The sequence below is a fragment of the Bufo bufo genome, chromosome 9 (genome assembly GCF_905171765.1).
Source record: "Bufo bufo chromosome 9, aBufBuf1.1, whole genome shotgun sequence".
Classification (NCBI taxonomy): Eukaryota; Metazoa; Chordata; class Amphibia; order Anura; family Bufonidae; genus Bufo; species Bufo bufo.
This window is the reverse complement of record NC_053397.1, coordinates 196,396,539-196,422,484: the sequence shown is the minus strand read 5'-3', so window position 1 is coordinate 196,422,484 and position 25,946 is coordinate 196,396,539. Positions and strand designations below refer to the sequence as shown.

Sequence of the window (25,946 nt, the reverse complement as noted above, 5' to 3'; positions counted from 1 at the left end):
ACATGCGGCATAGTTCTGTTGCACTGTTCTTGAAGGGTAATATGTCCCGGGGCCATAGTCGTAGGGCAGGAGGCTAGCCATAAGTTTTCTACAATGCCCAGTGGCAAATGGCAGTTTGTCACAGAATTATATGGCTTGAGGACTTGATTAGAGAGATCAACTCCTCCCATATACCGATTGTAGTCGACGATACAATCGGGCTTGAGGACCGTTGCAGCGGTACCTCGCACAGGGACAGGGGTGATGCTGTTACCGTGGATTGTGGACAGTACAAGGACATCCCTCTTGTCCTTATATCTGACCAGCAACAGGTTTCCACTGGTAAGGGCACGGGTCTCATCCCTGGGGATAGGTACCTGGAGGGGGTAGGTAGGGAGGCCGCGTTGATTTTTCCGCACGGTCCCACAAGTGGACGTGGATCTGGCAGCAAGGGACCTGAACAAGGGAATGCTAGTATAAAAGTTATCCACGTACAAGTGGTAACCCTTATCTAGCAGTGGGTGCATAAGGTCCCACACGAGTTTCCTGCTAACACCCAGAGTGGGGGGACATTCCGGGGGTACAATACGGGAATCTCGCCCCTCGTACACACAAAATTTGTAAGTGTACCCTGAGGTACTCTCCCAAATTTTGTAAATTTTCACGCCATACCTCGCCCGCTTAGTGGGAATGTATTGGCAGAAACTGAGTCTCCCCTTGAACGCAACGAGAGACTCCTCAACCGCGACCTCCCTTCCAGGTACGTAGGCCTGAGCAAATTTGGCCCCGAAGTGATCGATGACCGGCCGTATCTTATACAAACGGTCATAGGCAGGATCACCTCGGGGGGGACATGCTGCATTATCTGCATAATGCAGGCATTTCCGGATGGCCTCAAACCGGGGGAGTGGTCATGGCCATACTGTAGAGTGTGGTCTGGTAGAGGACATCTCCACTCCAGTATTGCCTGACACTGGGTTTTTGCACTAGACCCATGTGCAGCACTCCTGGGTGGGTCTAGGGTCTCACAGCTAAGTGCTGTGGACCCCAACCACCAGAGACAATCAGATAAAGTTTTTTTCCCCCTAACTAACTCTCCCTTCTATCCCTGCCTAATCGTGCCTCTCCCTCACTGACCCTAACCTACCTGGAGGGTGATGGGTGCAGGAGGGTGATGGGTGCTGACGGGGGGTTCGCAGGAGCTGGTGCAGGACGGTGCAGGATGGTGCAGGTGCAGCAGCAGGAAGAGGAGGGGAGAGAGGAGCGCCGGGAGTTTGAATCTCCTGCCTCTCTCCCAGCACCAATCAGCACCAAGGACAGCACTGCCAGCACCAAGGACAGCACCTCCTCCCCCAAATGCTCGGACTGTAATTGGTGGTGTTTAATCACACCACTGATCACCGTCCTTTTCCGGTTCATCGGGTCTCCGGAGACCCGAATGGACCGGAAACGCAGCAAACCGCAGGTCTGAATTGACCTGCGGTTTGCTGCCATCGCCGATGAGGGGGGTGTCACATGACCCCCCCGGCGTTGTGACAGGATGCCCGCTGAATGATTTCAGCGGACATCCTGTTCCGATTAACCCACGCTGCGCCGCAATGTAGTTTTAAAGTTAGGACGTACCGGTACGTCCTGGGTCCTTAAGGATTCGGCAAACATGGCGTACCGGTACGTCCTAAGTCCTTAAGGGGTTAAACCTACTGTTTCCATAGAACGGCGCAAGAGGAATTACAGAGTAATAGACAGTCTGGTTAGACTAAAAAAGTCAGAGATATCAGAATTCTTCTAATGCCACAGCGCAAAAGGCGTTTCATAGTGCCACCCCTGCCCCCCCCCCCCCCCCCATTATGTTGTGATGTAGAAATGAAATATTGTGTGGCCAAAGTCACCATGTTGCCCTAGCCTTCGACCTGGGGCCTCTTCAATGCCCACTGCCTTACTGGAAATGATCCTCTGTTGATGTGACAGCTTAAGGTGCGTCTTCTGCATCAATCACCTGTATTTATACTCAATACAGGAGACCTGCCATCTGCTGAGGACAACGTGCCATCATGTCGAGTGTTTACGGTGACAACTGTGTAGTTGTCAGGAAACAAAGGAAAGCATTCATCTTAACTGCTCTATACACAAAGTCATGTAATGGTTTTGGGTCACTATATAAAGATTGCTAGGATTTATGCAATAAAAACTATTATGAGCTACTTCATAATTTCTAATTACATTCATAAAAGCAGAGCCAAGGGGTGCCCTTACACCTACTGGGAGTGATGCTGCAGGAATCAGGATTTTTACATATTTGTGTGCTGCATTTTCCTTCATTAAAGGGGTCGTTTTATCTCACAATGGGGGCATATCGCTAGGATATGCCCCCATTGTCTGATAAGTGTGGTCCCACTGCTGGGACCTGCACCTATATCGAGATGGAGCCCTGAAAGTGATAGAGGGCGCACTGCGCATGCGCAGCCACCCTCCATTCATTTTCTATGGGGTCGCCAAAAATAGCCTGGCGCTGGCTCGGCTATTTCCGTCAGGCCTATAGATGTGAATGGGATAGGTGGCTGATCATAACCCACTCTGCATTTGGTGGTGGCCGGATTGGAGTCCTCCAGCCACCACTTTGCGGGGCTCTGTTCCGAGTGGTGGGACCTTCACCTATAAGACAATGGGGGCATATCCTAACAATATGCCCCATTGTCTGAGATAAGACAACCCCTCTAATGGCAGATCACTAGGATATGCCCTCAAGGTCTGATAGGTGTGGATACCTCTCTAAAACGGTGCCCCCGAAAGTGAAGTAGAGCCCACTGAATGCTCTCCATTCATTTCTATGGGAGTTCCGAAAACATAGGATTAGACGCTCCATCACTCTTTGTTTACACGTGGCCATCATAACTGCCCTTGTGTAATATGGCACGTGACTGCAGAGGCCACTGATTGGCCACAGCGATCATGTGTTGGCCGCTTATGAAGAAAGACCGGATGGACCGCTAAAGCATTTGTTCTGGAGCGGTGGGGGATCGGGCAAATATTCTTTTTTTTTCTTCTTTTTTTTTATATGATTTGGGACCGTTTTAATATTATTTTTTTTAATCGTTGATTAAATGTGCACATTTCTGTGTAACATACTGTGCTGTCGATTTGTGTGGGAAGCATTTTTAATGCTGTTTTATGAAATGATGTACATGTGAATGATATTTCCAATGGCAGAGGTCACTCTGAGACCAGTCAGCCTGATCTAAGCACTGACTGGGTTAATTATAAGTTGTGGCTGAAGGTCAATACAAGAAAATCCAGGGAGTCATTAGAATGTTTATGAGCGCCTGTAGTCTACAGGTCCCATCAGAAATCTTTCTAGCTCACTGTTCAGATGGTGAAGTTTTAATGCCGGTTTCAGTGCCGAAAACCGCGCCAAATATGCTCTGAAACCACCTATCATTTCCCAGTTCATGTGTCCGAGGGTTTTTGCCTCGGAGTTTTCAAGACCACACCAAAAATGTGCAGGTCCATTGTTGGTGGGGTTACCGCCCAGACCCCTCGCAAAGCTGCAGTTGGAGCCTGCTCCAATTCGATGGAGCTAAACCTAGAGCGGGGCCGCACGAAAGGTAGTAGGGTGTCTTTGATGCGTTTATTCCATGTGTTTTTTTTTTTTTTTACCAAAGGATGTTACAATACAAACTGCATTTGCAGCTCCGAAAATCACAAGAAACACGCAGACCCATTCAGGGGTGTTTTTTTTTGACGCCCCTCAGTCATTTTTATAGGAGATTCATCTCGGATTTCGCCCCAAGATAGGGCATGCTGCTTCTTATTTTCCCACGTGGAAAAAAAAGGCAAGTGCTGCCTCCTATTGAAATGAATGAGAGGCTGTTTTGAGGTTGTTCTTTAGAGCTGATTTTGAGGCGGAAACACGCCAGAATTAGCGCCCAGCCCAGGACCAGCGGAATTTTGGTGCCGAAATTTAGCCGCCAACTGCATGGATTCCCTCCCATTCATTGCAATGCAAGGCAGCGGTGAAGGTTAGGGACATGTCCCTTCTCGGTTTGTCCCACGGCTTTAAACTGCAGCTCCCCGATCTTCAGAGCTGCCTATTTATTCCACCAGCAAAAAACGCAGTGGGAATGGGCCCTAGAGGCTGATTTACACGGCCAGTTGTTGGGGGGCGATTATTGGGAACGAAAGTTACTACTGACGAGCATTCCCGATAATCGACGGGTGAATTCATGGTTGATGCAGCACATTAAATCATCATTTCTGGGCAGCAGACAGTCCTGTGTGAACAGCTCTCTGCTGCCAATAAACAAGGACGGGCGATGGCAGTAGCCATTACTCGTCCCCATATAGCGGAGAAGACGAGCAGGCAGTTATTGGGTAGAAACGTTTTTTTTTCCCCCGATAATTGCCTGCCAAGTCCGGCAGTGTAAATGCTGCACGCCTGCCTCAAAAAATTGATTTATTTGACATCTGAATCTTCCTCATAGCCTCTAACAGTAAATAGGGCCCGAAGGGTGCAACTGAGCACTTGCGACCACCCCAGCGAGTTGGACAGAGAAATATGGGCTGGTGCTTTTTCCTATAGTGTGCAAACACGACCACCGCTGATGGATTGCAGGGTTGTCGTAACCATGGAAACGAGCAGTGTATAACGTGATGGAAAAATGAATCCAGCCAGCAAAGGAAGCAATATGGACAATCACAATACATTAGTGAGTGCCTTGTATTAACTTTCTCTACATGATAAATGCCATTTGCTGAAATGACACAACCTCTTTAGGTGGACAAATCTATAATGCACGATAACGCTGTATACATGTATACACACTAAGAGAGGTGAAAATACCTGTAAAGATTTGCAGAGGTACAATGTTATATGCAGAGGTCTAGCCAGCCATTCATTTATATACACAACAGGTTTAGGTGTAGACCTTCCAGGGTATTTATACCTCCAGGGAAGGTTAAAGAGAGGCGTGCAGCATCACTGGAGTGGAAATCTCAGGAAACTATTTGCATTCATTCCGATACTTTTTTTTTAGAACTGGCTTGATCAACTTTGGTCAGGACTGGTCTGATTGGGGTAAAGCACTCGCTGTAGACTGGAGATCAGCAAGGACGTCCTGCCTCCGTGACGCCTGTCACTTTAATTCCCTCTTTCATACTTGGCCGCCTTCACTTTTACCAGTAACCCCGAGGGAAACTTTTTTTTTTTTTTTTTCCCCATCCGAAGACTATGGCTGAGGATAAAACATTCCGCTATGGGATCATTGTCCTGGGATTTTTCTTGATTATGATTGGCATGTTCATTATGAGTGTGGATAAACCCCAGATATACATCACATTCTGCTGTATAGGGGTGTTACTAGTGTTTATAGGGATCACCTGGAGCATCTGTCAGTGCTACCCCAAGGTAGGAGCATCTTCTCTTATTGTCTATGGAAATAAGAAAAGGGGGAATTTTTTCATGTTTCTAGTTTTGAGTAAATGTTATTAGGGGGCTAATGATGGAAGAGCATTCATCTTTAAATGCAATTATCTGATATAATAATAAAAAAAAACGAAAATGTTACAAATTAGAACAGTTTTGGTTTCAGTCGTACAATCAATCTCAGTATGTTCTGAGTTTTGTAACAGGCTATTGTTATCTCTTATCAGACATTTTCTACAAGAAATCCAAGTCAGAATCCCAATCCCAGAATCTTATTATAAAGGGGTTCTCCAACCCCTTAAAAGGTTGAAAAAGTGTCCAAATTAAAAAAAATATAATAATAATAATAATACGTTCTAATTACTCAGTGATAGCCTTTATGGGCTGATGATGCTAGATGACAGTCCATTGATGTGTGATGATATCAAGAAGCTGGGACCCGACAAGCAGCAGTGATCAGCCACAAAATAAAATAAAAAAATATTATTTTTTTTTACATTTATAAACATTCACAATTTTTTTAGGGGTTAGAAAGTGCAATAAAGATATAAAAAACATTCTATATCATATATCATGTACATACACAACTCACTTATTAATGGGTATTTCGATTGTGTGAAGTTATGCCCAATCCACAGGACAGGGGATAGCTAGGAGATCAGTTGAGGTGCTACCGCTGGGACCCCCACCGATCACGAGAACGGGGACCCCATTCGGGCAGACATATCCGGGTACAGTGCTCGGCTATCTCTGGAACACCCCCAGAAATGAATGGAGCAGCAGAGCGCAAATCCAACCAGCCGCACCATTCATTTCGGGGAACTCCACAGAGAACAGTACTTCACACAACCGGAATCAGGGTTGCCAACCAGAATTTGATTTTTTTCTGGACAACTTATCCCAAAATCATGGACAGCCAACATTTTTCACGGACATATTGTAAAACCGCAAGGAATGCTAAAGATTATAAGTAATACATGTCTATAGCTCAATATACTGATAACTCCTCAGTTACCAGCATTTACTGCAAGCTGTAAAATGATGATAATTACCACCAGCCTAAAAAAAAAATCACAGATCTATTTTTTTTTCACGGACACAGGAAAAAAGTCTTCTATTTTTACGGACTGTCTAGAAATTTCTGGACGGTTGGCAACCCTGACCGCAATACCCCTTTAAGACCAAATTGATTATGTGAAGTTTTGCAAAATATATAAGAACAAATGATAGCAGCTACATTTTTATCTTTTTGTCAGTTCGCAATCTTGTCAGTATATGACTGTGTGTCATTCACAGTGCTGCATGTCGCCTGTCATGTGACACCTCATATCATCTTGATAGTTTTGATTATAGGTTTGTATATTTGTTTGGTGTTGATTTCTATCTCTCTTTTTTTTTTTTTGCCGTGCACACTCATTTGCTCTTTTTCTCTTATGTACATTGCTTCTGTACTGTGCATTTACCTTCCCTGTCCTGTGTCATTACTGTACCCAGTATCCCCCATACTGTCACACTGTCCATAAGTCCCATACTGGATCATCGCTGTGTCCATGATTCACAAACTGTGAAATCACTGTGTATAATTGCAGCATCCCACTATGTGCTAAAAGGGGACACTTCAGATCTTTGTGTATGTCATTTTATGTCATTTTCTATTTCTTCTGAAATAGCTGCAAACTCCTCACAACAGGCTGGTAACTGCATTACACACAGTCACCACTAGGTGGTGCTATCACATCATTTATATAGAACAGGTCAGTCACAGTGAGTTAGATGAGAGATTAGTGAAGGAGAGGAGAGTATGTAGCTTCTTATCTGTGCCCCTGGGCACATCCAAGTAGGGCGATATATATATATATATATATATATATATATATATATATATAATCTCTAGAAGCCTGACCCAGGACTTATTGGATCCCTTGTTATAGAGCCACTAGCCAGAAACGGAGTGGATTTACGGAAGCAACCTGTTCAAAGAATGGAGCAGATGAGTAATGCCTGCCGCTAGGGAGACCGCCCTGTTGGTTGCCAAATTCTAATTCAGAAGATCCAAGTACTGAAAGGTTGGGTTATCAGAGCAAGACCAGAACCAAGGAAAGTGTCACTCTCTCACTTAAGTCAAGTTAGAACCTGTCTAAAACTGCCTCACCGAGCCTGTTGTCTGGAGTTGCAGCTCATCCTTAGGCTACATGCACACAAACGTGGTTTGGTTCCGCATCCGAGCCGCATTTCTGTGTGCTGTCCGCATCGGTTGCTCCGTTCCCTAGCCCCGAAAAAAAACCATGTTCTATTCTTGTCAGTTTTGCGGACAAGGATAGGCATTGTTACAATGGATCCGCAAAAAAAAACAACGGATGACATACGGATGTCATCCATATTTTTTTTTGCGGACCGCAAAACACATACGTTTGTGTGCATGTAGGCTTATTCTGTGAAGCAATGCATTATTTGTGTGGATGCGAACTACCTCAAGGCAAATACTTCAAGTAAAGTTCCAGTTTGTTTAATTCCTGACTCTCTCCATATTCGGCACTATCTCTCATTGCACCTAACGGTCCTGGTGTCACAAACATCGGGGACCCGGCCTCCAAGGCACCCTAAACACCCACACCACCAAGGGCACCTCAACTACCATCTGGCTGGTGATGCCCCTAAGGATTTAGTGCTGCCCTTCCAATCGCTGCACGCCGGCCCAGGGACCTGCAGAACAGTGAGTAAAACTACTACCCCCATCGGCCCACCAACATTCTCACATATTACCCCTGTGGCTCGGTGGCTGCATCAAATTGGCGTCCCAAACAGGATAAATTCCTCTGCACCTTGTGTGAACTGGATCCAAATACCCTGTGCCTTATGCAAATAGGATCAAAGTTCTGTGTACAGTGAGTTAACAGCATAAACTGCTTATGTGCTTTTGAGAGAGACTTGGAATTAGCAGTGTCAGATAAACGCCTTTATTGAGCTGAAAAAAGTGTTTATGCAGACTGAGCCTGCATGGGAATAGTGTACAAGAACAAAAATTGCATTGTCGAAAGTTGAAAAATCTAAGATTTTGTGTCACTAAAACTGCTCGCTGTCATTTAATGGACTGTAAAGGCTTCTTGTTATTTTTACTGCGCCATCACTGTGAAAAACGCCCTGCTATCGGCGGGAAAAATAAGTTGCCGCCCCTTTTAAAGAGCGGAAAATGAATATCTGCTGCGCCATCATAGACCTGTATTATGTTTCCCAATGTTTGGGCCGCCCCTTTATGCAAGTGAACCTAGGGGGCGGGCTTGTAAGAAGGCGGAGTCGGTGCGACTGCTGGAGAGACGCGTCTTACCTCTCTCCTTGCACCAGGCCAAAGAGGAAAATTATCATGGCTGAGAACTTGCTGCCTAAGAAAAGAATTGTCATGGCCGAGAGAACGCTGCCTACAACTGGAGAGGATGCCTCCTCGATGGATGAAGCGACAGATGAGCGAGCAAGAAAAGCCCAGCTCCAAAGTGCCAGATGGAGAGCTCTGGGAATTGAACCACCGCCCTATCCGTACCCTACGGCGCAACTAACGGTAGTGCTGATCTCTGATGATGACCCCATAGAGGAGCCGCAGCGACTCCCGGAGAGACCGGCCAGCTTTGGGCCACCAGACCCACAGAGGCAAGCCCTGTTCTCAGAAATCAGAGCCGCCGGCGTTGCGAGAGTTAATCGCACAAAAGTATATTTTGAGGAGCTGACCAAGCGGCTGGTGGACCATCCTGGAGAGTGTCTACCCCAATTAGAGAGACGGCTGGGGAACGTTCTCTCATTTGACAAAGAAAAAGGTTACGGATTTCTTCTCGATAAGGGAACCGGGCATGATTATTTTGTAAACCGAAGATCTGTAAAGAGGGCAAACCTGCCAGATCGTCTGCACAATCTCCAGGTAGGGGAGATCGTAGAATTTACCCCCGCTGAGGGCATGAGAGGCCCCTACGCCACTGTGGTAACTAGACCCCCACCTGCCCAGGAGGACTGGGAAAAGCCAGAAAGTGGTGCGGAACTAGCGCCGGAACCGGAGACCCCGGCGGTGCCCATCTGTGCTACCTACCAGCACCAGGCTTTCTTCCTGGGGACGAACGTCTTTTGGCAGCCTGTAACCGTTGAGGCAGAGGCAAGACCTCGCCGCCAAAAAGACCTGCGTCACAGGGCTGAAGAGATCACTGCCGCCAAGGCCCAGAAAGGATATTGGGCCTATCAAGAAGGCAAACGCCGCATGGCGGTACGTCAAAGTCTGGATGCCGGGCGCAACCGCCCTGAACCTACTGAGGATCCCCAAGGGCCGGAGCCCGTAATACCACCACAAACCCAAGGTGAAGAGCCGAATCCTGCACATGCGCAGCTGCCTTCTATTCATTTCTATGGGGCCGCCGAAAATAGCTGAGTGCTGGCTCGGCTATTTCCATCGGCCCCATAGAAATGAATGGAGGCAGTGGCCACGCAAGCGCAGTGCGCTCCCATTCAATTGTATAGGGAGAACGCTTGGACCATTCCGCACCTCTGGGACCCGCACCTATCAGACAATAGAGGCATATCCTAGCGATATGCCCCCATTGTCTGTGATGGGAATACCCCTTTAAGTTGAAGCATATCAGTTACAGTTCTTAGCATGCAGTGGACTGGCAGTTGGTCCATAAAATGCACTTTGCACAGATGTTACAGAAGACACGGCCGCAAAGGTAATTATTAGGAAAAAGTGTCTGAGAGCAGTCTTCCTTATACGGCACTTCTCTAGCTGACTTTAGTATAAGCATTCAAGCATGGGGTGTACACTTGACTTTCATGCAACCAACAGGACTGTCCCCTTAAAGTCATACTAAGGGCTGTAATGGGCTCTTTTATATGGTCAATACTTGGTCAGTATTTTGCATCAGTGTTTTGTCAGTATTTGTAAGCCAAAACCAGGAGTGGACCCTACAGAGAAAAGGTATAGTTTAAATATTTGTGTCTCTTCTGTATTTAGTATAGTTTAGGGTCCATTCAAACGTCCGTAGTGTTTTGCGGACCGCAAAACACTGACGCCGAACATCACCGGCACTTAGAAGATCATTCCTATTCTTGTCCGCAGCTGCTCTATTTTTTTCTAGAGTCGCAGACCGGAAATGCAGATGCGGACAGCACAATGTGGGCTGTCCGCATCTTTTCCGGCACCATGTCACAGCATGAGATAGTGTTCATCATCCCTGCATTATTACATCAATGAGATTATTATTATCTCTGTACTCTGACATGACTGTGTTTACTATCCCTGTACTGTGACATCACTGTGTTTATTATCCCTGTACTGTGACATCACTGTGTTTATTATCTCTGTACTGTGACATCACTGTGTTTATTATCCTTGTACTGTGACATCACTGTGTTTATTATCTCTGTACTGTGACATCACTGTGTTTATTATCTCTGTACTGTGACATCACTGTGTTTATTATCCTTGTACTGTGACATCACTGTGTTTATTATCCTTGTACTGTGACATCACTGTGTTTATTATCCTTGTACTGTGACATCACTGTGTTTATTATCTCTGTACTGTGACATCACTGTGTTTAATAACCCTGTGCTGTAACATCGCTGTGTTTATTATCCCTGTACTGTGACATCACTGTGTGTATTATCCCTGTACAGTGACATCACTGTGTTTAATAACCCTGTGCTGTGACATAGCTGTGTTTATTATCCCTGTACTGTGACATCACTATGTTTATTATCCCTGTACTGTGACATTACTATGTTTATTATCTCTGTACTGTGACATCACTGCGTTTATTATCTCTGTACTGTGACATCACTGTGTTTATTATCCTTGTACTGTGACATCACTGTGTTTATTATCCCTGTACTGTGACATGACTGTTTATTATCTCTGTACTGTGACATCACTGCATTTATTATCTCTGTACTGTGACATCGCTGTGTTTATTATCCTTGTACTGTGACATCACTGTGTGTATTATTCCTGTACTGTGACATCACTGTGTTTATTATCCCTGTACTGTGACATGACTGTGTTTATTATCCCTGTACTGTGGCATCACTGTGTTTATTATCTCTGTACTGTGACATCACTGTGTGTATTATTCCTGTACTGTGACATCACTGCATTTATTATCTCTGTACTGTGACATCACTGTGTTCATCATCCCTGTCCTGTGACATCACTGTGTGTATTATCCCTGTACTGTGACATGACTGTGTTTATTATCCCTGTACTGTGACATCACTGTGTTTGTTATCTCTGTACTGTGACATCACTGCATTTATTATCTCTGTACTGTGACATCACTGTGTTTATTATCCTTGTACTGTGACATCACTGTGTTTATTATCTCTGTACTGTGACATCACTGTGTTTAATAACCTTGTACTGTGACATCACTGTGTTTAATAACCCTGTGCTGTGACATAGCTGTGTTTATTATCCCTGTACTGTGACATCACTGTGTTTATTATCTCTGTACTGTGACATCACTGTGTGTATTATTCCTGTACTGTGACATCACTGTGTTTGTTATCTCTGTACTGTGACATCACTGCATTTATTATCTCTGTACTGTGACATCACTGTGTGTATTATTCCTGTACTGTGACATCACTGTGTTTATTATCCTTGTACTGTGACATCACTGTGTTTATTATCCTTGTACTGTGACATCACTGTGTTTATTATCCTTGTACTGTGACATCACTGTGTTTATTATCTCTGTAGTGTGACATCACTGTGTATATTATCCCTATGGTGGGATATAGTAGTGTGTGTATGTAAAGGTTCTGTGACATAACTGTATAAATTATTCTAGTGCAATGATTTTTGTAATATTTTCACAGATCACATTTGTCCCTGTGGATATGGAAACTGTCCCATTCTCAGAGAAGTCTCCTGCGTTTTCTAATACTGAAATCCCTCAGAAGCAGTGGTATGTCTCCAGATATTAGACTAAATCATTATAACTGTACATACGGTATTCCTACAGATTATTCCTCATGCCATTTACTCCAAGGTCAAACATTATTACAATGTGTAAAATGGAAGCTATGCCGAGGTTATCTAGCAGGCACATCTTATTAAACCATAGTGAAAACAAGAAAGTTTATTATCAGGGATAATTTAGAAGAACAGTATTGTATATACAAGAGACGCATGATCTGATGACAGTAGATAAACATCTACTCCTGCTGTGCCTCCACTTTGAGGCTATACTTTTCCAAGAATTTTTATTTATTCAGTACATGAATGGATTTTGCAAATGCACTTAATTAAAAAATGTCCTTCTATTTTGTGTCTGCAACTCCTACACGGACGTATGTGTCTCCATGGTAACAGACTACAAACAAACCTAGTGTAATCTAATCCTGCAGTTGTACATAAGAAGTAGGGGATAGTTGGAAGAAAGCACAATTAAACCACACATGCTTTGTAGTCTGTTAGCCTATAGACATATAGGCAAGGTAATACTTACCGAGGGAGCACATTTTGTTGCCAGCACTTTCTCTCCATGGGTAATGTGCACCGCGACAATTGACCCTCTCCACCGGGAAGGGAAAAGCCGCACTATGGTTACACATCCCTAATGTTCCAAAAGAGATAGGTAGGACATACACACTGTAGACTGTCCAGTTTTGAGTATATCATGATGATGTAAAGCAGCAGTGGAGCACTACAAAATGTAGTTGAAAGGGTACTGTATACATAAAAGGTGATTGACATCTTTGCACTGATTTTTTGCTTCTGCAGAGGGTGTGTAAATCCTTCACCTAGCTAGTGGTGCTGTAGGAATTGACATAAATCCATCAGAACACTACTTCTGTTTCTGACGGATCTCTGTTCTCCTTCTTCTTGCCCTCAGCAGAAAGTATGGCGAGGAGAGGTTGCACGTGGCAGATCGTAGTGTGGAGAGGGGTGAAAGCATCCAAGCAGGGCAGATAACACAGGCTGTGGATAAGGAAGGAAGCTCACACATGCTGTAGATAAGAAAGCACACATATGGAAGTTTGCCAGGGGAGAAATGTGGATCTATCGATAGTCCACCTATTAGGTGGTGGTGCATTAAGGCATGTTCTTAATCCACGGAGGTTACAAATGTGAACATGAATTGTCATTTTATTGTATTCCAGGAGGGGTGGGGTTGGTTGGATGGTGGACATCCATACATTCTTGCTGTATGTGGTGGCTATATTACTATACTGGGCTAAAGCAGATAGAGAGCATCATTTGGACACTGGGGGGGGGGGGGGGGGGGAGGGGGAGGGAAGGGTTATGTGGGTTTTTTCCCCCAAAAAATATTATTTTCAAAATATTAATAAAAATACATAATTTAAAAAAAGGAATCACATACGACTCTGTCTCCTTCATAAAACTTGTCTTGGACAAATTTCTCTAATCACTTCTATCCAAATAACATTTTATTGGTCACATTATCACACATAGAGAAAGCTGACATTTTTGCATGATAAATATAGAGTAAATCACTTAAAGGGGTTGTCCCATGAATACTATGAAAAATGAAATTATACACAATTCAGTACATGACAATTTCTTTCTAACATAGCTAGAACCAGCCCTGCACCTCACATGGATCGAGAGATCTCCCCATTAATTGCCCCAATTGTTCTGCTAGATTTATTTCAAGCGGACAGCATAGCGGACGTGTCATTTTTCAGGTGGCGTGTCCTGTCTGCTGCAGCTGGTGGCAGTTGAAGGATGGAACTGAGCATGTGCTTCCATCTCAGTGAGCAAGACAGAAAAAGTTCAACCAGCTAGTGGCGCTATACAAACAGATTTCATTGAATAACTCAGTAGCTGCAGTATAATAAATTTCCAATTACATGCAATTACGAAAGTATTCAGATCTAGGTGCTGGTTTGGAAGCTGTAGAATATTTTTTGCGGGACAACCCCTTTAAGATAGATAAATATCTAAAATGGCTATTTGCAGTACCAAGTATTTCTGTTGTCCAAATCTGAAGATCTCAGGTTAGTTGGACTGCACCCAGGTTCATGGCTGTTTGGGCCAGCTGTGAAGTCTTTCAGTAGACACTTGATGTTGTTTAAGACACAGCAAGATATGAACTATAATAAAATACATTGCATTATTTTTGCTGCATGAATGTCTTATCAGGTCAACCACATGTTACACAAGCAGTAAAGATGCTGAGAGATACGAAGCCACTCTACCATCCTATGAACAGATTGAGATCAAAGTGGAGGAGCTCGGAGAAGACAACTTAGTCCAATCGGTTCCTCCTTTACTGCAGTCAGTGATGAGGGATTCACAGGCCAAAGTTCAAGCCAAGGTAGAGATACATAGGAATACAGTCTGCAAGGAGGAGCATGCGATCTCCGAAGCCAACTGGTACGTATCAACACCTTATAGAAGAGTGGTCATGATCAAATACTGTACACCTCTATTATCTCACATGAACAGTGTTCATTTTAGAACATGGTCAGATATCATAGTCAAGTATCAGTGTGAGGCAAAATACTATCTCTGACACCTGACCTTGACACCTGACATCAGGGTCAGGTGTCAGTCAGGTGTCAGGGGTCAGAGTCAGGGTGAGGTGTCAGGGTGAGGTGCCAGAGTCAGGGGTCAGAGTCAGGGGTCAGGGTGAGGTGCCAGAGTCAGGGGTCAGAGTCAGGTGTCAGGGTGAGGTGCCAGAGTCAGGGGTCAGAGTCAGGTGTCAGGGTGAGGTGCCAGAGTCAGGGGTCAGAGTCAGGTGTCAGGGTGAGGTGCCAGAGTCAGGGGTCAGAGTCAGGTGTCAGGGTGAGGTGCCAGAGTCAGGGGTCAGGGTCAGGTGTCAGGGTGAGGTGCCAGAGTCAGGGGTCAGAGTCAGGGGTCAGAGTGAGGTGCCAGAGTCAGGGGTCAGAGATAGTATTTTGCCTCACACTGATATTATTCTGATACTTGACTATGATATCTGACCATATCCTAAAATGAACACTGTACACATGACATACTGTAGGTTGGATATTATATACTACTACTCAAGATGATAGGGTATGAATCATTTGAGATGGCCTCTAAATCTATGGCCACCTTAATAGGGGTTTCCAGTTCTAATAGGCAGCTCGCATGAGTGAGGGCTTCAAAGGCTTCCATAACTTCCATTAACCTCAATGAAGATATGACTTTGCATTTGAGGTCATCTGCATCTGCATGATAATTCCTTGCAAGGAACATTTGCCATTGATGCTGCTTTGTTTCTCCGCAGCCAGTCTGCACCCCTTGCCTCTCTTAAAGAAGACACCAACCTGACAGCCTCTGAAGATGGTAGAAGCAGTACTTCATCTCTTCCCAGCAGTGACGACTGGCAGATGGGCAAGACAACGGCTCAGTTACAAAGTCCCATCTTTGGAGAAGGAATCGATCTAATAGATGTTCCTGTATCTGAGGGAACCAAAGTCACATTGTCCTATGAGACGGTCCACCCAGAGCTAAAACATGAAAGCTATCAACGTCCCCACCAGGGTGATAATTATGGTGGGAAGGATGAACCTGGCAATGCCTCATTCACTCCAGGTCCTAGCCAAGACTCTGAGACTGATGATCTGTATTATGGAATGAAGGATGAGACAGAGAATTTAATGCCAGGGGATGAATCAGATTTTGAACATTGATCACCAAGTGGCGATCTCAGTGGTCACCTAGATAATTTCATTTTCTAAAGATATGCTCCCAACACAATATATGGCAGTATTTATGGAGCAGAAATATTTATTGGATCCACTGTAATTCCTTTACATATGAGTAAATTTAGGCGCATGCAGGGGGTGGGGGCGGCCAAGCTATGAGCCTCGGCAAATTCACACGAGCGAGTTTTCTGTCCAGATGCGATGTGTGTAGTGAATGCTTAGCATCGGACTGAATTCTGAATTCATTTTTCACACATCATCTCTGCGTTCAGGAAAAATTGCAGCATGTTCTATATTGTGCATTTTTCACGCAGCTCTGGCTCTATAGAAGTGAATGGGGCTTGTTAAAAAAAAACGGAAGGCTTCGGGATTCAATGCGTTTTTTACTGATAGCTGCTAGGAGATGTAGATTGTTACTTTTCAGTTTTTCTTCATGTGCGTGAAAAATCACCTAAGGGCTCATGCACACGTCTGTATTTTTTTTCCGTGTCCGTTACGTTTGCCGCCCATATGCTGATCCATTCACTTCAATGGGTCCCCCCCAAAAAACGGACTCTGTGTGCATTCCTTTTACGTATGTCCGCATGGCTGTTCCGCAGAAAAGTTCGAACATGTCCTATGCTTGTCCATTTAGTGGATAAGGATAGGCATTGTTTCAACGGATCAGCAAAAAAAAAACGGATGTCATCCGTATTTTTTTGCGGATCTGTGTTTTACGGACCATAAAATACACACGGTCGTGTGCATGAGGCCTAATCTAGATACAATCTGGACAGGAAGACGCACACACTGAACGCAATCGCAGAAAATACTGATTCAACTTGCCTGCAAAACCATCAGTTTTTTTCCTGAACAGATCCGGACACAATCCGTATCGCTTGTGTGAACGAGGCCTTATGGTGCACGCAGTATGCTCCGCTGGACATACTATTCTAGCACAATAGCTGCTGTCACGCTGACACTTCTTATCGGCGGAGATTTACCTGCCTATAATGTAGGTAAATTCAATGGAAGCTGCATTGTGGGGGCCTCTCTGCTTGACTGAGCATCTCTGCAGGGAAAACAAGCGCCGCTGATCTCATGGGGAGAGGTCTGATCTGAGATAATCGGCAAACAGCACTTCATTAAATGTGTGTTCATAATAAACACTGCCCAGGTTTCGCCCTTCATGCCGGCCGGATGGGACATTGAAGGTGATGTGACTGGGGCTTTGGGTTGAGTAGTAATAAAAATGGCGTGTATAATAAATTTGACTAAATATGATCATAAAGAGGAGTTATTTTATCTTATATTGCCCAGCGGTGTAGCTATGGTGCTGCAGAGGCTGCAGTCCCACGTAGACGCCGATGGGGGCCCTTTGTCTCCTGTACCACATAAACACGACCTGTCACCTCTCCTGATATGTCTGTTTTAGTAACTACTTGCATTATGGACTTTTTTGGGGGCCATTGCTCTATTATTCCTTCTACTAGTTATGAATAAATTCATAACAGTGTGCAATGAAGGTCCAGATGGGTATCACCAGTTTGTGTCACAATCCAATCAGTGCTGTCAGTGTCAGGGGACACCCACCCCCACCAACTAGTAAGACCCATCTGGAACTTAGAAAAACCCCACACAATTAAAGTGGCACAGCACAAAATAAAGAAAAAAAACAGCAACGCAAAAACAAAAAGGGTGCACGCCTCTAAAGACGCAGAATCCAAGTCCTCACCGAACCACAGATGAACACAGACAAGACAGCACTCCAAAAAGAATCAAAGTTTTATTCACTTAAAGGGGTATTCCCATCTTCACTTTTTATACTTACCCTTGTTGAGCGCGACTTTCACTTCCTGGATTCTTCTCCCGACCAGGCCGCGCTTGCGCAAAAGACTGAAGATTTTCTCCCGGCCGGGCCGTGCAATGTCCTAAATGCGTTCGCGGCTCTGTACTATACTGGCCAGGAAGAAGTCATCATGGCGCATGCGCGGCGGCGTGCGCGTTCAGGACATTGCCCGGCCGGGAGAAAATCTTCAGTCTTCTGCCCAAGCGCGGCCCGGCAGGATTCGACAGGAGAGGTGGCCGTAACCAGGGGAGACGAAAGACAGCGATCAGGTAAGAGGGGACTTATTTTCTCAAAAAGGGTGGGAATTGGGTAATTAAATGTATTTACAAAAATGATCACGGTCAGATCATTAACAGATTTAACAGTGATCATTGTGATGGGAATACCCCTTTAATGTCAGCATAGGTATACCCATATCAGCTGACAATGGGTGAATAAAACTTCAATTCTTTTTGGAGTGCTGCCTTCTCTGTGTTCATCTGGACCTTCATTGCAAACTGCTAGTAACTCGTTCATTACTTCTAGCAGGAATAAGAGAGGAAAGGCACAACATAGTCATTAGAATAGATGTTCCAGAAATGTTATTACATGGGGAATGCGAGTAGTTACAGACCTGTCAGGAGAGGGGACAGATCTTCTTTAAGAGGACAACAGCGCTATAGATAGAAGACGGTATAACTTAAATGTTATGTATTGTGTAAATTGGTATAATTGGGTTGTAGGATTTTTCTATGTTATGTTTGATGACTGTATACATAGCCTTAATTAAAATGTATGTAAAATGCATTAAAATTCACAGTAAAATCTGATGAAGTAGACCAAAAATGGTTTGGTTTGTGTCCCTCTTATCTTCAGGACTGATGTGGTACAAATGCAGAAGTGCCTCACTCCTCACTATCGGCAGCACAGAATATTTTGTTTTTTCAGTATCATCTATACTGAGGGGGAAGCATAAAAAGTATGTGTGGGGTCCATCTACATACAGAACATACTGTCCTGGACAAGTATATGTCATTTGTGTGCAAATATTGGGAATGAAAGCAAATGTGATTGGTTGCTGTGAGTTGCTGGATATGTAAGGTAATCCGTTTTGGAGAATGCCTTTCTTTGTGAAGGGTCCTTAACTCCTTAAGGATCGGGCTCATTTTCACCTTCGGGACGAGGCCATTTATTGCAAATCTGACCAGTGTCGCTTTAAGTGCTGATAACTTTAAAACGCTTTGACTTGTCCAGGCCATTCTGAGACAGTTTTTTTGTCACATATTGTACTTCATGACACTGGCAAAATGGAGTCAAAATTATAATTTTTTATTTATAAAAAAAATACCAAATTTGCCAAAAATTTGGAAAAATTAGCAAATTTCCAAGTTTCAATTTCTCTACTTCTATAATACATAGTAATACCTACAAAAATAGTTATTACTTTACATTCCCCATATGTCTACTTAATGTTTGGATCATTTTGGGAATGACATTACATTTTTTGGGGATGTTACAAGGCTTAGAAGTTTAGAAGCAAATCTTGAAATTTTTCTGAAATTTTCAAAAACCCACTTTTTAAGGACCAGTTCAGATCTGAAGTCACTTTGTGAGGCTTACATAATAGAAACTACACCCCTCAAGGTATTCAAAACTGATTTTACAAACTTTGTTAACCCTTTAGGTGTTCCACAAGAATTAATAGAAAATAGAGATACAATTTCAAAATTTCACTTTTTTGGCAGATTTTCCATTTTAATATTTTTTTTTCCAGTTACAAAGCAAGGGTTAACAACCAAACCAAACTCAATATTTATGGCTTTGATTCTGTAGTTTACAGAAAAAACCCATATGTGGTCGTAACCGCTGTACGGGCACACGGCAGGGCGCAGAAGGAAAGGAATGCCATACGGTTTTTGGAAGGCAGATTTTGCTGGACAGTTTTTTTGATACCATGTCCCATTTGAAGCCCCCCTGATGCACCCCTAGAGTAGAAACTCCATAAAAGTGACCCCATCTAAGAAACTACACCCCTCAAGGTATTCAAAACATATTTTACAAACGTCGTTAACACTTTAGGTGTTCCACAAGAATTTATGGAAAATAGAGATACAATTTCAAAATTTCACTTTTTTGGCAGATTTTCCATTTTAATAATTTTTTTCCAGTTACAAAGCAAGGGTTAACAGACAAAAAAAACTAAATATTTATGGCTCTGATTCTGTAGTTTACAGAAACACACCATATGTGGTCGTAAACTGCTGTACGGGCACACGGCAGGGTGCAGAAGGAAAGGAATGCCATACGGTTTTTGGAGGGCAGGTTTTGCTGGACTGGTTTTTTGACACCATGTCCCATTTGATGCACCCCTAGAGTAGAAACTCCAAAAAAGAGACCCCATTTTAGAAACTATGGGATAGGGTGGCAGTTTTGTTGGTACTATTTTAGGGTACATATGATTTTTGGTTGCTCTATATTGCACTTTTTGTGAGGCAAGGTAACAAGAAATAGCTGTTTTGGCACCGTTTTTATTTTTTGTTATTTACAACATTCATCTGACAGGTTAGATCATGTGGTATTTTTATAGACCAGGTTGTCACGGACGTGGCGATACCTAATATGTATACTTTTTGTTTATTTATGTAAGTTTAACACAATAATATCATTTTTGAAACAAAAATAAATCATGTTTTAGTATCTCCATATTCTGAGAGCCATAGTTTTTTCAGTTTTTAGGGCGATTATCTTAGGTAGGGTCTCATTTTTTGTGGGATGAGATGACGGTTTGATTGGCACTATGCTGGGGTGCATATGACTTTTTGATCGCTTGCTATTACACTTTTTGTGATGTAAGGTGACAATTTTTATTTTATTTAGCACAGTTTTTATTTTTTTAGTTTTTACGGTGTTTAGGGGTTAGGTCATGTGATATGTTTATAGAGCCGGTCGATACGGACGCGGCGATACCTAATATGTCAACTATTTTCCCCTATTTTTTTACCAATTTTTTTAAACTTTATTTGGGGAAAATGACGTTTTTGTTTAATTTTACTTGAAACTTTAAAATTTTTTGAGGGAAAACTTTATTTGTTCAACTTTTTATTTCACTTTATTTTTTGTCCCACTTTGGGACTTCAACTTTTGGGGGTCTAATCCTTTACAATGCATTCCAATACTTCTGTATTGGAATGCATTGGCTGTATGAGTAATACAGTGAGTATTATTCATACAGCTTCCGGCCTGTGAGATCCAGGGGGCTGGATCTCACAGGCTCGTCACCGGAATGCAGTGGCGGATCCAGAGCCTGGTCTCGGAAGGGGCACTTCCAGATAATTTTCTGTCTGCCGCCACAAAACAATGGTGCTTATAGAACAGACTACACAGTGTAGAGGTATACTGTATATTGTGTGGCACAGTGTAGGCTATATGTGTATAACAAACATTTTTCACATGAAAACTTACAATTACTTGGCTTGGCCCTTGGGGATCTCGGACACCATTTCAACACTTGGCCGGGGGCTCGGCGGAGCTGATGTTGTGTTTTATCCTAATGAGAAATATTTCACAATAAGGATTTGGAGAAGGGGCAGAGGGATAGCAGAGGAGGGAGAGGCTGGTGCTGCTACTAGGGGGTCATACCATGGGGGAGTAATAAAGCCCACCATAATGCCCCCCTTCCCCAGTAAAAATAATTCTCCTTATAATGTGACAGTGCAAAAAATACCCCCTTGTAATGCCCCAGTTGAGCTAATGTCCCCATAGTGCCCCCATAATGTGCCAGTATAAAATACCCCTATATAGTGCCCCCGGTAAATGCCTCCATAGTGCTCCTCTCCCCCCTTCCTCCTAGTGCCCCCCATAATGTACCAGTATAAAATGCCCCAGTAGATGTCCTCAGTGTCCCCCATACTTTGCAAGTATAAAATACCCCTTCTAAGTGCACCCCGTAGATGACCCCATAGTAATCCTCTCCCCCCTTGCCCATAGTACCCACCATAATGTGTCCCAGTATAAAATGCTACTGTACAGAGCCCCCCATATAAAATACCCCTTCTTTGTGGCCACAGTAGATCCCCCTATAGTGCCCCCAATAATGTGCCAGTAATAAGTGCCCCCAATAATGTGCCAGAAATAAGTGCCCCCCAATAATGTGCCTGTAATAACAGCCCCCCATCATGTGCCAGTAATAACAGCCCCCCATCATGTGCCAGTAATTACAGCCCCCCATCATGTGCCAGTAATAACAGCCCCCCCATCATGTGCCAGTAATAACAGCCCCCTCCCCATCATGTGCCAGTAATAACAGCCCCCTCCCCATCATGTGCCAGTAATAACAGCCCCCTCCCCATCATGTGCCAGTAATAACAGCCCCCTCCCCATCATGTGCCAGTAATAACAGCCCCCCTCCACATCATGTGCCAGTAATAACAGCCCCCCCATGTGCCAGTAATAACAGCCCCCCCATGTGCCAGTAATAACAGCCCCCCATATGTGCCAGTAATAACAGCCCCCCCATATGTGCCAGTAATGACAGCCCCCCCATATGTGCCAGTAATGACAGCCCCCATTATGCGCCAGTAATGACAGCCCCCTATTATGGGCCAGTAATGACAGCCCCCCATTATGTGCCAGTAATGACAGCCCCCCATTATGTGCCAGTAAAAGTATTGTGTGTGTGTGTATGTATGTATGTATATATATATATATATATATATATATATATATAAAAATAAAAATAAACGCTTATACTTACCTCCTTGGCAGCAATGCGATGCAGGCCTCTTCCGGCCTGTGTCCCGCGATGTACGGCTCAGGCGGCGCGATGACGTCATTGCGCCGCCTGCGTCGGCGTCTGGTAGGCTGCCGGCCTAGTGCTTGCAGCCTATCAGAGGAAGGGAAAGGGACACGCCTCTCCCTCTCCTGCCTCAGCAAAGGCATCTGTATCGCTGTCCTGAGGACGGCGATACCAGATGACTATGGAGATGAGCGCTCATCTCCCTGTGCCCCGCCGCCGCCACCCCCCCCCCCACTTCTGAGCAGCTTGGGGGGGGGGGCAATTGCCCCGTTGGCCCCCCCGGATCCGCCAGTGCCAGAAGGCAGCGCAGATGCCTAAGGAAGGCATTGTGCTGCCTTCCATGCCATGGGGTCCCCCCTACAGCCCCATGGGGACCCGATGGCAGCGCCGCCCGCCGCCGCAATAGGTAAAAGCCGCAAACCGCAGGTCTGAATTGACCCCCCCCTTGCATTTAGCTAAGGTGCCTGCTCTGAGGAAGAGGTCAGAGACCTTGAAACGCGTATAGCGGATGGGATCCTTATATTGAAAAAGACACCTCATCATATCGGAAATATCAGCTGATCAACACGCATAGTTACGGACATAACCGCATAGACGGTAATTGATATCACCCCTGACTCCTCACAGGAACCTTGAACTAACTAACAAGTAAAGATTCCTCTGACGCCCTGATCACATGGAACGCTAGTAAGACGCAGGACGCCAGCTACACGTGGAGCGTACAGCAGTAAGTTGTGAGCAGGTTTTCAACTACCGTAACGATACTGCGGACACCAAGCATCGGAAGATATTCCATACTGTCACAAGGAAGCCGGGTGAGTGTACTGACCTGTGGTGGGACGCCACCACAGGCTGATACGTACAAGCCGGACTTAAAATAGTGAGTACTATTGAACGCTTACACTCACGGATATACCGCATAAGACTGAGAACTGTCCTCCCCAAGAGTATAATATACGATTGAGACTCTTTGAAGCGCTAGGAACAAGGTTTCAGCGTTTATATGGATACGTGAGAATTTTTAGATACATTTTTATATATGTTTTAGAGGTATTTTTTTATATATATCTGAAATCATTAATTTTAACAGACCGCGATATTCTACAACAGACCGAGATATTTTGTATTTTATTTTATATTATATATACTGTCTATTTCTATTTTATTGTAGGTATGGTATATTGTTATGAATTAATGACTGTTTAATAAATGAGTTACAATAAACCAGACCTGATGTATAGCGACAGATATTGAGTGCCCACTATAACATATATATATATTTCTAAATTCCCTATTGTGGTCAGGGTGAACCACACCTTAGTTAGAACACCTGCCCTGGCAATCAGAAGGGTGAGCCACTATAAATCTATACAAAATATAAAATATGTCCGCAAAATGTTGACCACAGACCCACTGAAGTCAATGGGTCTGCAAAAAAATGTGGACGGCACACGGACCACATCCGTATTGTAGGAAGGCGCAAGGGTCCGTTGTTGACGGAAGGTATGTGTCACCGAGGTTCCTGGCCTCGGTGAAGTAAGAGGCGGTATTTTCAGGTGATGTGGATTACTCCTCTCTGACAGTGGAGCTCTGTCAGTCTCTGTGTTGGGGCCTGGGAGTTTGGGTCTGGATTAAGGCCTGCTGCCTTGTTTATGTGGAAGCAGGTGGATTATGCTTTGTCCAAGGACTTCTGCGTTGCTGCCTGGTGTGAACAAACACCAGAATCAAGGTGACCGTTTTCCTTGAAACTGACTTTTTGTTTTTTCACTTACTTCATGTGTGAATAAACACTGAACTGTTTAACCGCCTCCGGACCGCCTAACGCAGGATCGCTTAGTTAGAGGAGTATTTCGTCATCAACCTGTTAGCCAATGATCGTCGCTGGCAGGTTGATGATTTTTAAAAAATCGAATCACAAGCCATCTAATGGCTTCTCTGCTCCTCTGCTGGTCCTTTTGGTCGGTTGGTTCCAGCAGAGGAGCAGACATCACAGTGAGTACACACCAAACACTTCACTTAGCCCCAGATCACCCCAATTAACCCCTTGCTCGCCCCTGTCAATCACTATTGAAAGGGAAAAAAGTGATCAGTATAAACTGTCACTTTTTTTTCCCACTGGTATTGACTGTTAGGTTTAGGATAGTTTAGGCCCCTTGGTTAGGTAGTTTAGGGATCAGTTAGCGCCCATCCCACCGCACCGCAGTCACTTATTCGCTGATTAGCGTATCGCTAATCAACATTTGTACTTTTATAGTATCTGTAAGTGATCAAAACTGATCACAGTCAGATCTATAATAGTATTAGTGTCACCTTAGTTCGCCCTCCACCCAAAACGCAGTGTTTGCCCGATCACTGCAGAATCACTTTACAAGCGCTGCGGCGATAAAAAAAATCAGTTTTGATATTTTTTATCAATCGCAGCGGCCTCCGGTACTTCGCTAGCCTCCCATTTGTAAGACAGGCTTGCTTTTTTTCTTGGGTAGTCTCAGGGAATACCCCTAAATTTTGTAGTCCAAATGTCAAACAGGGGGTATTCTTCTGAAGAGGCCTACAGGATTCTGACTCAGTTGGATGAGGAATGGGAACCCTCATCTGACGAATCTAGCGGGTCAGAATATGAACCTGTAGAAAGCAGTGGCAGTAGGACCCAAAGTTCGGACGAGGAGGTGGAGGTCCCTGATAGCACCAGGCGTACCCGGCCCCTTGTTTCTAGACCACAGGTGCGCAGGATCCGCTTCAAGGGCAGCAGAGTGGGGCTGTCGCTATCGGATTACGTGGTGCGGCATACACCAGCAGCGCAGCCCTCCCTGGACCTAGTACCAGCACTGCCGTACAACATGGTGAAGTGGCGAGCACTAGAAGGGCAGTTGAAGCTGGTACGGTGGCACGTTCAATAGTTACCCCGTCGCAGCCACCGCACAGACAGGCCCGTAGAGCCCCTAGAGTCCCTGAGGTGCTGGCAAACCTTGATTGGCAGCCCCCAACTTCAGCCGCACCTGTAGTTCCCCCTTTCACCGCCCAGTCTGGAGTTCGGGTTGAGACAGCTCAGATCGGTTCGGCACTGGGATTTTTTGAGCTGTTCTTGACTGCGGAGCTCTTGGACTTAGTCGTGGCAGAAACAAATCGGTATGCCACTCAATTTATAGCCGCCAACCCGGGAAGCTATTATGCCCAGCCTTTCCAGTGGAAACCAGTCCAAGTTTCCGAATGAAAAAAAATTCTGGGCCTTCTCCTCAACATGGGTCTAACCAAAAAGCATGAATTGCGGTCATATTGGTCCACGAACCCAATTC

The 25,946-nt window shown here is 44.5% G+C and overlaps 1 protein-coding gene across 2 annotated transcripts; it reads left to right on the top strand.

The window, feature by feature from the left end:
- Positions 1 to 5,049: 5,049 nt before the first annotated feature.
- BSND (barttin CLCNK type accessory subunit beta) lies at positions 5,050 to 16,145 on the top strand. 2 transcript variants are annotated; one of them, XM_040408346.1, is made up of 4 exons: positions 5,050 to 5,380; positions 12,248 to 12,336; positions 14,538 to 14,771; positions 15,631 to 16,145. In XM_040408346.1, exons 1-4 carry the CDS (start codon positions 5,204 to 5,206, stop codon positions 16,034 to 16,036), a joined length of 906 nt encoding a protein of 301 aa, XP_040264280.1. In that variant the 5' UTR covers positions 5,050 to 5,203; the 3' UTR covers positions 16,037 to 16,145. The 2 variants fall into 2 exon arrangements, with proteins under 2 accessions (XP_040264280.1, XP_040264281.1); XM_040408347.1 differs by lacking the exon at positions 5,050 to 5,380 and adding an exon at positions 7,755 to 7,887.
- Positions 16,146 to 25,946: the final 9,801 nt, after the last annotated feature.

Bases quoted from the DNA above. Each gene is read 5' to 3' on its own strand.
- BSND (XM_040408346.1), top strand. From the start codon at position 5,204: ATGGCTGAGGATAAAACATTCCGCTATGGGATCATTGTCCTGGGATTT. The intron at 12,337-14,537 runs GTATGTCTCCAG...ATGTCTTATCAG, and splicing joins GAAATCCCTCAGAAGCAGTG to GTCAACCACATGTTACACAA. The intron at 14,772-15,630 runs GTACGTATCAAC...GTTTCTCCGCAG, and splicing joins GCGATCTCCGAAGCCAACTG to CCAGTCTGCACCCCTTGCCT.